Source organism: Colias philodice, chromosome 9 (assembly GCF_061535455.1).
Source record: "Colias philodice isolate Cphi_HAF_F1 chromosome 9, ilColPhil1 Martin Lab GWU primary, whole genome shotgun sequence".
Taxonomy (NCBI): Eukaryota; Metazoa; Arthropoda; class Insecta; order Lepidoptera; family Pieridae; genus Colias; species Colias philodice.
This window is the reverse complement of record NC_143094.1, coordinates 3,937,799-3,952,917: the sequence shown is the minus strand read 5'-3', so window position 1 is coordinate 3,952,917 and position 15,119 is coordinate 3,937,799. Positions and strand designations below refer to the sequence as shown.

General features: G+C 32.2%; 1 protein-coding gene across 1 annotated transcript; it reads left to right on the top strand.

Moving 5' to 3' along the window:
* Positions 1 to 2,118: 2,118 nt before the first annotated feature.
* cn (Kynurenine 3-monooxygenase cn) lies at positions 2,119 to 13,408 on the top strand. The gene is made up of 10 exons (XM_089699033.1): positions 2,119 to 2,298; positions 4,490 to 4,559; positions 7,592 to 7,785; positions 8,642 to 8,690; positions 9,622 to 9,709; positions 10,197 to 10,368; positions 11,157 to 11,408; positions 11,807 to 12,037; positions 12,435 to 12,596; positions 13,145 to 13,408. The coding sequence occupies exons 1-10, from the start codon at positions 2,239 to 2,241 to the stop codon at positions 13,211 to 13,213; spliced, it is 1,347 nt and encodes a 448-aa protein (XP_089555159.1). The 5' UTR covers positions 2,119 to 2,238; the 3' UTR covers positions 13,214 to 13,408.
* Positions 13,409 to 15,119: the final 1,711 nt, after the last annotated feature.

The window sequence follows — 15,119 nt, the reverse complement described above, 5'->3', positions numbered from 1 at the left end:
TCATTATTTATATTGATAGGTACCTATTATAATAGACTAATGTAAATGAGATTTATTTATTTATTTGTTATCAAGAGCACATACTAAGAGAGATATTACGATATTAAAGTTATGTTTCCTAATCTCACAAGCAAGGAATAAGTAGTGATTACGTTTTCTTACCTTACCGATAAGGATAAGGATCATTAGATATTGGTTTTTTATAAGGTTAAATCTGATTGCTCTAGTAAATGCAAAGTAAATGTTTGTTTAAACAAACAGTAATTATATCAATTCAATCCGATGCATTCGGTCGATGTTTCCGCGATGCAAATTAATTGAAGCAAGGTAAATTTTAATGGATAGGTATTACGCAACATTCTAATGCATTTTGGGATTATAAATGAATATTTAGGATGATTATTTATTATATCTACTTCTTTTCTTTGTTGTCTCTTCTTTATCTTTATGTGTTTGGTTACAAATGGACATCGATATTTATTTGAGGAAAATCACTTAAATAATTTATTTATTTATTGATTAAGTTCTATGTAAATAGATGAAGCATCTTATTTGAGATAAAACACAACGATCTTTGTAAAGCAGCAACGAAAATAAAATAAAATTTACCAAAGTGGACATCTGCTTCGAAATTTTAATGATATCTAATATGCATAAAATATCTCTAATATGCATAAAATATCTATGTGTGTGGAAAATATTCGAAAAATAGTCAACTGTATAAAAAGCTTTTTAGATAAAAAAAACAAAGCAAGATGAGTATCTAAGGCTTCAAAGTAAATTTTCTATTATTAATGTCATATCAGTTATAATTTATACGAGTGGATACGTAATAATAGTATTACAGACCTATATTTTTATGTTAAGGGTGCTTTTCCACCAGAGATGTGCGAGGATGCGTAGCGAGCGATGTTGTACCTATATAAATAGCCTATAGTATCGCTTCAAACGCTAAATGAAACACCCTAAGAGCGGGCTACCGAGCTAGCAGGTCACTAGTCACATGATGTTCAGCAACTACCTACCACTGCCCATGAAAATTGTAGAAGTAGGGCTCTTGCAATACATGAGTTCCATGCTAGCATTTCACGCTGATCTTCTATGGGAGTGTGTGTGAATGTTCCCCGGTGCGATCTGGCCAAAAGCTTGCCGAAGCGTGTTTGACTAACCTTAAATAAAGTTTTCGATTTATCTATATTTTATGAGAAAACTTATCAACACATATTTTTATTTTTATTGAATAAACCACGTCTACACATCAGACCTTTGAATATGTAATAGATATCTACATATATGTTTGTATATTTCGTAATATTACACAACCTTTTAAAATGATGGAAATTAAGTTACCTTCTATATGAATAGAAAAATGTACCTACACTAATATGTTCTTTACTTCTAATTGTATCCTCAAAATATTTCATTAATGCTTAAGTACACTACCAAAAAATATTGTATGTACTGAGCTAAGTACCTAGGTACTCTGTTTTGTTTTGAAGTTTATTTATCGAAATACACTCGTACTCATCAAATAATTTTATCTAAGTATTAAATACTTAACTTAACGGAAAGTCAAAGGACCTTTACGAACTAAGCGCACTATATTATTATGCCGATGATTTTTGATATTATGGTATTTCTTTTCACTACAATGTGTACCATTACATGAGCGTATTCTTTTCAGAAATTATTTTTGCAACTAATGGCATGGGCCATGAGGTGACTTCGAGATGACTCTATGAAGACCATAACTCGATTGATTAATTATAAAATGTAAATAAATTATTGTATCTCTCTTTACCGATCTATGTATTTCACACAATTATAGAATGTAGAGTACGGTTGTGGAGAGGTTTAATAAATACAAATGAAAACAACCCTTTAGGTACATTGTAACCTCACGAAAGCATATTTTTTTAAGCCAGCTGAAATCCTTTTTTGATATTTAATAAGACTCATTAAAACATGCTGTGTCTAATCTACAACTATGAAATTCCATTAGACCTTATCTCAGAGGGCTTATAACAGGTCTCGGAACATTTTTTAAGGCTTCGAACATTAACAACGAATTGGTTTAAAAACTGTGACTCCTCGCGGCATAAATTAGTTGAGCTGAGACCACGACCAATGCGGTCGTATTGTATACAGTTTTTTGTTGGCCGACATACTGTTAACATCGCTGTAAAATTTTATTCAGTAAAATACGTATTTTAAAATTATTATAGAGCAGTTACAAAGATGTCAGTTCAAAATGGAGACGCCAAACCCTTGAATGTTGCGGTGGTTGGCGGCGGATTGGTATGTAATTTTGGAAATATTTAGATTATATCGAAATACTCCTTCATATTTCAGTTTTATTATTTTTTGTTAACATTTTCATAAATGAAAAATATGCACCAGTAACACGAAAATTATATCAATTAATCACAAAATATTACTGTAATTTAAACAATAATTCGTATAAAAATATTATTACAAAATAAAATGTAATAGCAAGAATATTATAAAAAATAGTAATAGTTTTGAGTAATTTTGTATGTATTGCATTACTGAAAATAACGCGAACCGGTAGGTACTGGCCCGAAACGCGGTAAGTTATCATGCGTGCGGATATTTTTTTACCGCGTAGTTCATTTTTAAGCCATTTTCATTTCTATCCTAAAAAAAGGAGCCGGTATTATTTTTTAAAAGTTGATACAGTTTTAAAAGTTGTTTAAATCTTGATAAATCCTCAAGAAATATTGAATATTGAAATTTGATTTAAATAGTATAAGTACCCGAGTCTATTAATATTTTATTAGATATCATAAGATAAATAATAACATAAACACTTCCGCATTCACGTTGAATGTAAAACTTCTAACTACGCCTAAATGTTTTATCTATTTGATCAATTTTACTTGTTTTTAGGGTTCCGTACCTCAAAAGGAAAAAACGGAACCCTTATAGGATCACTTTGTTGTCCGTCTGTCCGTCCGTCCGTCCGTCCGTCTGTCAAGACCCTTTTTCTCAAGTACGCGTGGAGGTATGAGGGTGAAATTTATATCAATTACTCAGGTATACTGTCCCTTGAAGCTGTGAAAAAATCAAACTTCTAAGCCAACGCAATCAAAAGATACAGCCGTTTATGCCGCAAATTATCGACACTTGCAAGGGAATCAAAACCTACAGGGTGCTTCCCGTGAACTCAGAATCTTGAAATTTGGTACGAAGCAACGTCTTATAGCATAGATAAAGGAAAAATTACGAAAACCATAAATTTTTAGTTACATCACATAATATATTTTTTTTAATAATTTTAAACTTACTACCCATTTCCTCATAAACGCGTAGAGGTATTAAATTGAAATTCATACCAAATACTCAGGTCTATAATACCTTTAAGCTGTAACAAAATCAAACTTCTATGTCAACGCAATCAAAAGAAACAAGGTTTGTACGGAACCCTCGGTGCGCGAGTCCGACTCGCACTTGGCCGGTTTTTTTATCTAATTGTAATTATGACGTTTACAATGTTGTAGACGAAAACACATAGGTACAGGCACAGTTGTGGGCACAGTATATCCTCGTCGGTATTCTCTACAGTAAAGTCTTTTTGGTTCTTCTGTTTCTTAGAGTTCTTCTTTAACTTGGGGTCATTTGGATTAGAATACTTCTTCATTCTCTTAAATTGCTCTCGTTCTTCTAACATAACGGAGTACCCCATCGTACCCCATAGCAATGTCCCCGTTATGCCCCAATTCTCAAATTATTTAAAATTACAAATAGAATAAAATGAGTGAGGGTTAGAGTATTTTTGTTCAAAACATATCAATAATTAACTTATCTGCAAAAACAAAGTAAATACATGATAGTAACGACATAAACATTTACCTTTTTATATGCGTATTCGTAGTCAATCAAAATTACGTTGAAAATCGTTTTTCCTTTTGAAAATCAAACGCGCGCAGCTTTTCACCGGTAATTATACAAATTGGCTAACTATTAGTGAAAACAAAACACATCTAGAGCGTATAGTTTTCTGTAAGTGTGGATGGCCCCGTCGTGCCTCGCGACCCCGTCATGCCCCCCTCCCCTATTTATTAATAAATCCACTACTCAGACTTTTCATTAAGTGATATTTCGTAATTTTAGTTGTATAAATTCAATCTAATTAATTTTGGTAAATGTAGAGTAACATTAATTAAAATATATTTTTATGAAATAGTTTTTAATTGAGTTGAAATTTTCTAGTAAACTGAGATAAAGACGAAGCAGTTAATATAATTACTTTTGTAATAAATTCATATTATTAACGAATATATTTTAGACTTAAAAATTATACTGAGATGAAAATAGCAACTAAATTTTTTTCTTTTAATATATTAACGATACAGACTGTAATAGTCTGTTTTTTTTTTATGATTAGTAACTTAGTAAGTCAAGATTATTATCGATGTTTTTTATAATGGTAGCCAGAGAACTTATTTCGGCTGAATTTTTATTTCAGGTAGGATCTCTCGAAGCTCTATATTTGGCACGAAGAGGACACCGCGTTACCCTATATGAATATCGTGAAGGTGAGCTACTTACGTTAATTGACGTAATTATTACATAAAATTATTATAATACGAGTTTTAGTATTTTTTTACATTCCAGATTTTAATACTAAAGAACTAATAAAGAATAATGGCTAATGGCTATTATAATTTTAATCGTTCCAGTCTCAAATTGATGAACATTAGATAGAATTTTTAAATAACACTATTATAGGCAATGTTTAGATAGGAAACACAAATATAAAAAGATTCCATGAAACATTTGTGAAAGGAAACATAAACCTAATTAGTTGTTTACGATAATGAGCCATCTGACGTTGTTTTTTATTTATGTTTTATGCAAATAAATATTAGGTTTTTTAAGAATGGAAAATTATTATTGAAATAAAATATTGAAATGTGTACTAAATGTGTAAATTTCGTAATACAATGCGTACATTGTTTATCACCATAATTAATTACGGTCAGGTCTAAACAATAAATAAAGATACGTAATATGAATAAGATAACGATACAAAACCTTTATTTGTTTCATTATCTAATGGGTCTGGACAAACAATAAACGTTTCGAAATTTATAACGAAAAATAAAGGATTTTTGTTTTGTAAAATTAGTCCAAATTTAAGGAGGAGCCGTAGTCAAGAAAGTAGCTGTGTTAGTTTATAACTTTATAAGGAAGTTTTGATAAGAAGAACTAAGAACTATATATTTATAAATATAAATTTATAAAGAATAGAAAAAATTCGATCACGAGGCGGGACGGGCGGATCACAGGATCGAATTTTTTCTATTCTTTATACAACACATTAAGAATCAAGTGAATATCAAACCTGAAAAAGACATGGTGTTGCCCGCGCATATTAGCAATCCGGATACTATTAACTGTTATTTCGCCAACATACCAGGCAACAATAATATACCGCCAGACATACTTGCCTATTTTGAAACAGAGCGTTTTAGTCATGAAGTGTTTGATTTCCAAGTCATTTGTGAATCCGATATTGTAAAAGCTCTTAAAGCTCTGGACTCAAACGCCACGGGAGTCGATGGTTTGTCCTTAGACATGATCAGGCTCGCTCAGTCATCTATATTGCCCGCCTTGACTCATTTGGTGAATATGTCTTTCAATACCAATATCTTTCCAGACCTTTGGCAGGAGGCTATAGTCCGGCCGATAAAAAAGGTAGCTAATCCACAGGAATTCAAAGACCTCCGCCCAATTAGTATCTTGCCTTGTTTTTCAAAGATAGTCGAAAAAATTGTCCACTCTCAACTTTCTGATTTCTTTGAATCCAAAAATATTCTCCCCCACCGACAATCCGGCTTCAGAAAAGGTAGGAGTACTACAACCGCACTATTGGACGTTGTGGACAATGTTTTAGATGCACAGGATGGTGGTAAGTGCAGTATCTTGGTCTTGTTGGATTATTCTAGGGCATTTGACACAATAAATATCGATCTCCTTCTGGCCAAGCTAGCTTACTATGGATTGAGTGACCAGGCTGTTCATTGGTTCAGGAGTTACCTCGGTAATCGCAGACAATGTGTGGCAGTGGAAGACGACCTTGGTAACACGTGTTACTCGCAACCTATAGCCCTTAAGAGAGGAATCCCTCAAGGTACAATATTGGGCCCTTTACTTTTTATTATTTATACTGCTGATATAATCAAAAGCATAGAACATTGCAAATACCACCTTTATGCAGACGACATCCAACTGTACATTTCATTTGCACCTAATGAAACGCAAACAGCGATCGAGCAATTAAACGCAGATCTCGCACGAATAGCTGCATGGTCAGAACGAAATGCTCTTAGTTTAAATCCAACCAAAACTAAATTCATGGTGCTGGGATCTCCATATACCATAAAAATTATTGAGAAATCAATTCTTCCAATTCGCGTAAAAGGAGAGACAATAGAGCGGGTACGAGAGGCCCGTAATCTTGGTATTGTCTTCGATGAGTCACTACGGTTTGAGAGACACGTCAACCAAACAATTTCTAATTGCTACTACCGTCTAAAAGTTCTGTATCGTATAAGAAACCACCTATCAACGAAGCTAAGAATTAGACTGTGTGACTCATTGGTATTGTCCAAGTTTAATTATGGTGACGCAATGTATGGTGATCGAATCCCTGGGACGCTCAAAAAAAGCAATACAAAGGGTTCAAAATGCATGCGCTCGCTTTTGCTGGGATGTACCTCCCCGATCCCATATAACACCTTACCTGAATAATGCGAGGATTTTAAACATGGAGAACCGTCGAAGATTACATTTTGCCGTTTTGCTGTTTGCAGTTATACGGTCAAATGTACCCGCTTACCTCTATGAAAAATTATCATGGTTGGGGAATTCTAACACTGTGTACAGAACCAGGGCGTCACTGACTAACTTAGCTATGCCTCGACACCACACCATGGCTTTCCGGGGTGCTTTTCGGTACCGAGCAACGAAATGTTGGAATGATTTGCCTCCACCATTGCGTAATAAATGCAGTGTACTAAGCTTCCGTAATGAGTTTAAGAAATCCATTTTACATCGGCAAATCAATCAACATTAGTTGCTAGGTGCGTTAGCGTATGGTTAATAATTTTTCTAATTTTATACTGCTATTTTCTGTTATCCTTATATAAATATTTAACTTATTTATTAATAAATTATATTATTATTATTTCTTTTGAGTTATGAATTTTGTTTTATTTTGATATTTATGTAGTGTATATATATGTGTATAGGTATCTATTTTAATTTATTCATATTTTTCATTTTCTGCCACTATAGGCGTCATTTGGGAACATGGGAACCACTGAAAATCAGTGCTGCAGCTCTTAAGCTGCAGAATTCCTGAGTGGTGTCCCTGTTCAGCACACAGAATCACACCTAATTAATGTTAATGTTTTATAACGCAATTTCATTCTGTTTTTATATTTAATTTCTGTTTTATTTTTTATTTTTAAGTATTTATGTGTGTGTTGAATTAAATGTCTTTTCTTTCTTTCTTCTTTCTTTCTTCTTTCTAAAGTATTGGTTTTCATAATTTAAATTACAGATATAAGAAAAACGCCACTCGTGAGGGGCAGGTCGATAAATCTGGCTCTATCCGTGCGCGGGCGCAGAGCTCTACGCGATGTTGGCTTGGAGGACACTATGGTCAAGGAACATGGTATACCCATGAGGGCCAGGATGATTCATAGACCTGATGGTTCTACGTACTCGATACCTTATGATGCTAGAACAAATCAGGTAAAAAAATTACTTTATAGGCAAAAAAATTTAATTGTCCAGGTCTTTTCAGAGCTTTTTGACAGAAATACGTAAAATATATGAATTATTTGTACAATTCTTTTAAAATTCAGATTTGATATTTTTAAATTCGAGTAGCAGTTAGAGTTAGATAATATAAGATTTAAATTACATTATCTCCTTACTCACCTACAATTGTATACTAAAAAATATATAGATATGAATCAGAATTATTTCACAGCCCTTAATATGAAATAAAAATTTTAATCAACGGATGCTTCGCGCGATTTTTTATGATTATTTAATCGGAAGTAACGCCTCAACGCATATCATAGGCTGTCTAAGGACTCAAGTAATGCGTGTATAATATCGTTGCAATTAAAATGCGTTTCGAATAATTTATTAGTTACATCTATTATGTTATTAATATCAATTTTAGGGCGTACATGTCATAGGAGTATGTAGTTTTATTAGTGATGGTTCCATTACATTGAAAAGTATGGGTTCCGCATAGTGAAAAATAATAGAAAAAAGTAGAGTAGACATTGTAATTAAATTGTTTTTGATATATGGTTAATGGTTAAGGATTAGTTTATACCTAATCCTTCATAAGATGTGACCTGATTCTAATTATGATGATTATTTATGATGATAATATAATTTACGCTTTCCCGCTTAAACCTCTCTACCGATTTTGATGAAATTTGGCACAGACAATCTTTAGACCCTGAGAAAGAACATAGGCTACCTTTTATCAAAACACCACGCGGGCGAAGCCGCGGGCGGAAGCTAGTTCTCAATAATTTATATTTTTTTCTCATAATCTTGTACGATATACATTATTTTATTTTTCCAGTGCATTTATTCGGTGGGCAGAAATTACTTAAATGCTGTTCTACTTAAAGGTACGTAATAATGCCCCTATTATTAAAGATAAGTACTGAAATTGTAGATATTTAATAACAATAATGGTCAATTTATATAACTATGTAACAAGATTTTCTGAATTCGCCTCTAGTTTTTATAAGTGAAGGATACATTTATTTCCAATTGGGAAGATAACACGTTAATAACTATTCTGTCAGATATTTTATGCAAATATATACATACTAGATTTCCGCCCGCGGCTTCGCCCGCGTTTGCAAAGGAAAACCCGCATAGTTCCCGTTCCCGTGGGATTTCCGGTATAAAAACTATCCTATGTGTTAATCCAAGTTACCCTCTATATGTGTGCTAAATTTCATTGTAATCGGTTCAGTAGTTTTTACGTGAAAGAGTAACAAACATCCATACATCCATACATCCATACATCCTTACTAACTTTCGCCTTTATAATATGTATATTAGATATATTAGATATTAGATATTAGATATTAGATTACCATCGATTTGTGCATTGATTATGAGGATTCTATATTTCGTTTGAATAAAATATAAATAATAAGAAGCAGAGTTAAAAATAGTATAAAATGTTTTATTTTAGTAAAAGGTCAATCCATACTTAAAGATAGATTACTTAATTACCTATCACCATTCAGAAATGTGACATTTATCTTATTTAAGTATAAGTATATGTATTTCTTTTATTTGTTAATGGATTGTTCAAATAAGATCTAGCGTCCAATCACATAATGAATAAGATCATTAAAATCAACAATATATTTAAATATGTACATAAAATAATATGTTTAATGTATGTACCTATATCATTAAAATGCCTTGGTCATGGGCTTTGCCGTAGTACAGAAACTTTATTTTTATTGTTCATTGCGTCAGATTTATTTCATTGTATTCTTACCTTCTTTTAAATTAATCTCAACTAAAATTATTTTTCAGAATCTGAAAATTACAAAAACGTAACGAAACATTTCAACCACAAGTTACTGGAAGCTAATTTACCAAAAGGTGAACTTAAGTTTGAGAAGTAAGTTATTCATTAATAATTAAAGAATACATTTGTATAGTAATTATGAATAAATATAAAAAATAAGCATAAATAACATTCAACGTCGTCCTTAGACAAAAACAACAAAACAAAAAAAAGTTTTACTTCTCTAATAATAATAATGCCTTTATTTATCTTATTGCGATTCGACTGCTGTAGTACCCACTACCTTTCTAAAAAATATACATATATACCTACGGTCGAATTGCGAACCTCCTTTTTTGAAGTCGGTTAAAATGATTGCACTCAACTTCAATTTTCATCATCATAAATATGATTGAAACGTTGGTAAATTTAGGTGAAATTATCTATATTATGAATTTCATGGCTAGTTTTGCTTTCATCGGAAACCAGAATTGTTTTTTTCCGAATAATACTTATCAATTAAAAAGATAAATTTATGCTAAATATTACATAAAAGAATATCATTTTATTACCTACATTAACAAATCATAATACATTTTAGGATGGACACAAAAGAGACTGTATCGGTGGCTGCTGACTTGATAGTAGGCGCTGATGGTGCATTCTCAGCAGTTCGCCGGGCAATGTTGAAACAACCATTGTTTGATTTTAGCCAGCAATACATTGAACACGGGTATTTGGAGCTGTGTATACCGCCGAGCAGTGAGGGAGGAGTAAGTACATTTCGGCAATAATGTCTAGTTATTAATGAATAGAAAAGAAGAGAAATCTTAATTACTCATATTATTAATGCGAAAGTGTGTTTGCCTGCAGTTGCATATCGTAACGGCGATGTGCAGAAAAAGCAGCCTATATCACTTTCTAGGCGATATAATATCTGGACTAAATCAAATCATAAAATTGCTCTGTTTCGACGTATACCACAGATAAACAAATTTTCGCATTTATAATATTTGAAAGGAAGCATGGTTAATATTGACATTATACAACAATAGATTTTCGGATTGGCTCTACATAGTAATGCTGAACCAGTAGCAACGAAATAATATGATGAGAAGCAATTGTAAAATAAGTCTCGATGAACAAATAACATTTTCACTTATATGTATATTATGATAAGGTTAATTAGTTTCATTTTAATATTTCATTTGCATTATAAGAACCCTTCTTGTTTCAAAACGGAAATTAAATGGTGGAGAATGGTAATTTTCATATTTGGGTAATATGTAATTAGAAATTTCCGGTCGTAGGTACTCTACTTGAAGATTAAATTTTGAATTGAAAAAATATTTTTTTTTTACGAATACAGGTTGAAAGAGACTTTTTATTTTAATTAGATTTTGTTTACTTTGTGGTACTTTTATTTCTGTCTGTATTTCGTTAATTATTTCCGAATCAGACACGTTTTCAATTTAAATTAATTTACTTGTTTTAATTTGCTTTGTTAATTTTAACATTTTTCTAATTTTATTATTACTTACGCATTTGTTGTTAACTCTAGTTTCAGATGCCTCCAAATTATCTTCACATTTGGCCCCGTGGTAATTTCATGATGATCGCCCTTCCTAACCAGGATTGCTCATGGACAGTGACTCTCTTCATGCCTTTTAAGAACTTCAAAGGCATCGATTCAGAAAGCAAGTTACTGGAATTCTTTGAGAAATACTTCCCAGATTCTATACCGTTGATTGGAGAGAAGAAATTGATTGACGATTTCTTTGGTGGTTCACCGTCGCCGTTAATTACAATTAAGGTACCTAATTATTTCTTGTTTACAAGTTGTCGTGTATTGTAATGATATGACAGTGTTCTATAATGGGCTATTTATTTTTATAAAAATTAATCAGCATAATGTTAATTTTAAGGAAACAAGAAGATTAATCTAGCTATTTAATATGATTTTTATTTAATGTTAGACCCGATTGAAAAAAAATTGAATTGCTGAGCATGATCATCATGGTATCAAATAACAGGAATATAATATAATGAATAAATCGCGTTTAAAATCCGTTAAAAATCTTTAATTTCTAAATGATCATCATGGTCAGCTATCCTCGAACCTATTTCGATTTGTAATATGATCATCATCTTCCTTTACTTTTTAGTGCATCTATTCCATAGATATACTTAGTTAGATTTATCTCCCTTCAGTGTCGTCCGTACCACGTATCAGATAAAGCAATAATCATTGGAGACGCAGCACATGCAGTAGTTCCTTTCTATGGCCAAGGCATGAATGCAGGTTTTGAAGACTGCACAATTCTGAACAACCTCTTCCAAAAGCATAATGATGATTTGTCACAAATATTAACTGAATTTTCAAATACGAGATGGCAAGATGCTTTTGCGGTCTGCGATCTCGCTATGTATAATTATATCGAGGTAAAGTACAGTTTTTATATTATTTTAGTAACAAAAACGTTCTTTGTTCTAGAATCTTAGTTGGTCACTTTTAATGATTCTTAAGACTTGCAACTGCATTTAGAAAAACAACTTCAAAAATAATTCAGCCAAGACATGGGAATCTTATCCTAGGAACTCCTAGGATGAGACCTATCCTTTCTGTTTATCCAAGTTACCCTCTATATGTATGCTAAATTTCATTGTAATCGGTTTAGTAGTACATATTTGCGTGAAAGAGTAACAAACATACACACCTACACATACACATACATCCATCCTCACAAACTTTCTCATTTATAATATAGGAGGATCACAAACATTATACAATAATAACAATAGGTACATTTTCAGGGAACAATATATTTTATGTTTTCAGATGCGCGACCTCGTTACCAGACCCTCATATAGGATAAGGAAAGCCGTGGATGACCTGATATATTGGTTCTCCCCAGAGTTGTGGGTACCTCTGTACAACTCTGTTACATTCAGTACAATGCCGTATAGCCAGTGCGTTAAAAATCGACAATGGCAAAATAAGGTACCTACTATATTTTACACACATACATGTAATTAGCTGCTCTAGTAAACGTTGTTCTGCCTTATTGCCCCTTTTCCTTAAGAAACTACCTTATGCCTTAACAAAAACTAAAAAAAAAAATAGACGAATTGGTCGAGATTTTCTCTAAGCGATTTGGCGATTCATTATTATTCTAATATTATTATTATGTATGTATAAGTAAAAAAAATCAAGGGCTTATAAAATCGCAAGAGATCCTGTTAGTCTAATCGAATCAAATGAATTGTTTTTTTTACTTCGCGTAAAAGTCCAAAAGTCATCGTATATTCTAATTTATTCGGTACTAGCTTTCCGCCTGTGGCATCGCCTGCTAAAACCTAATAAATGACTAATACCTTCCATATTGAATCACTCTAACTATTAAAAAAACGCATCAAAATCCTTTGCGTAGTATAAAAAATTTAAGCATACATAGGGACAGAGAAAGCGACTTTGTTTTATACTGTATGTAGTGATTCAGGTTATATGTACTTACGTTTTAATTACTATTTAATTTAATTATTTTTCAGGTTTTGACAATTATAATCTTCATGGCAGGCGTGTTTGCGTTTATCCTGTTATTTTGGGCTCGCAGATGAAGAGTGAAGATATTTATTAATTATTTCTTGTTTAAATGCCATATTATATTTAATTTTTAATTTATTAAATATTTATAGACATTTGGATGTAAATTAAATACATTGTGAGATTTCATTCAAAATATATTACCGCATTTAAATTTATAATTAGATAAGTTGCGTAACTATATATATTGTGCCAATAAAATAATTTTAGAGTATAACGGCGTATTTATTTGTTGAAATGAACAAACCCTGTTTATTGTTGTAAGCCTATTTGTATAATATAATATAGCATATAAGTACACCTATAATTTTTTTCGGAAAACGGACTCACGGAAAAGCTAGTGAAAAAACTATTATTTTACTTATGCTGATTATTTGGCATAATGCGCATTGCTACACGCATTATGCCAAATAATACTGGGTAAATATGTAATTATTATACAGGGTGTCCCAAAAAGTAGTGATATACTGAAGCTGGGAGGTAGAGGACTTAGAGGGCTATCCGAATCACCCCCATGTGTGTTATGCGATTTTTCGTATTTTCGGAGTTATTACATTTTTTTCAATTTTTCATCTATCGCCGAGTACGATGAGATTTTTATTTATGGTGACGTGAATTATTGCGCTAGATGCTTGATTTTTTTTGTGTGCTAAGCTGAAAGATAGGCCAATTCAGTATGGTAACATTTACTATCGTTAGATCTTCGAATGGAATAAAAAAAAAGAATTAAATGCCAAGAAAGATAAAATTACCCAGTATGTTCATAACTTCAAGGGCCCATAAAAAAATAAAATCACATAAAAAAGGTTTTCCATTTGGCTTTTAAAAACTTGCTCTATCGATCAGGTAGCTACCCTAAAAATTTCATTTTATTATTCTGAAGGCTTCAATCGAAAAATTGAAATCTAAATGTGGTAAGTGCAAAATTTTTATTAACATGATGATCATTAAAACCAATAAATAGGTGTTTAATTACCAGAATTTTTTTAAATAGCCCCGCTGTTGCTCAGTGCAAGTGCGACATCACCGTAAAAAGTTGCTTTTAAATGTCTGAATGCTTTTTTATCATTTTTAATGGTTTCTTCTGCTACTATGAATTTCCGGGTTATTTCGTCCAAATTGGGGCATTCTCTCAAGTAGCCGAAGTCTTTTTAGTATCCCCATTGAAACAAATCAATGGGGTTTAGGGAGGGACCGTGGAGGCCAGGCTTTAAAGCAGGCGTCACCGGCGCATGCGCAGGCTGCAACGACCAATCCATCTTTCAGGGTATTTTTGCCCTTTAGCCTGGCCTCCACGGTCTCCGGACATAAACCCTATTGAATTTTTTCCGTGGGGATACTACAAAGACGAGAGACTGCCACAATTTGGACGAAATAACCCGGAAATTCATAGTAGCAGAAGAAACCATTAAAAATGATAAAAGAGCATTCAGACATTAAAAAGACAACTTTTTACGGTGATGTCGCACTTGCATTGAGCAACAGCGGGGCTATTTAAAAAAAAAATCATTTTTAAACACCTATTTATTGGTTTTAATGATCATCATGTTACTAAAAATTTTGCACTTACCACATTTAGATTTCAATTTTTCGATTGAAGCCTTCAGAATAATAAAATGAAATTTTTAGGGTAGCTACCTGATCGATAGAGCAAGTTTTTAAAAGCCAAATGGAAAACCTTTTTTATGTGATTTTATTTTTTTATCGGCCCTTGAAGTTATGAACATACTGGGTAATTTTATCTTTCTTGGCATTTAATTATTTTTTTTATTCCATTCGAAGATCTAACGATAGTAAATGTTACCATACTGAATTGGCCTATCTTTCAGCTTAGCACACAAAAAAAATCAAGCATCTAGCGCAATAATTCACGTTACCATAAATAAAAATCTCATCGTACTCGGCGATAGATGAAAAATT

Excerpts from the sequence above, each read along its gene's own strand:
- cn (XM_089699033.1), top strand. The coding sequence starts at position 2,239 with ATGTCAGTTCAAAATGGAGACGCCAAACCCTTGAATGTTGCGGTGGTT. Across the intron at positions 7,786-8,641 it reads ATGATGCTAGAACAAATCAG|TGCATTTATTCGGTGGGCAG; the intron begins GTAAAAAAATTA and ends TTATTTTTCCAG. Across the intron at positions 12,038-12,434 it reads CTATGTATAATTATATCGAG|ATGCGCGACCTCGTTACCAG; the intron begins GTAAAGTACAGT and ends TTATGTTTTCAG.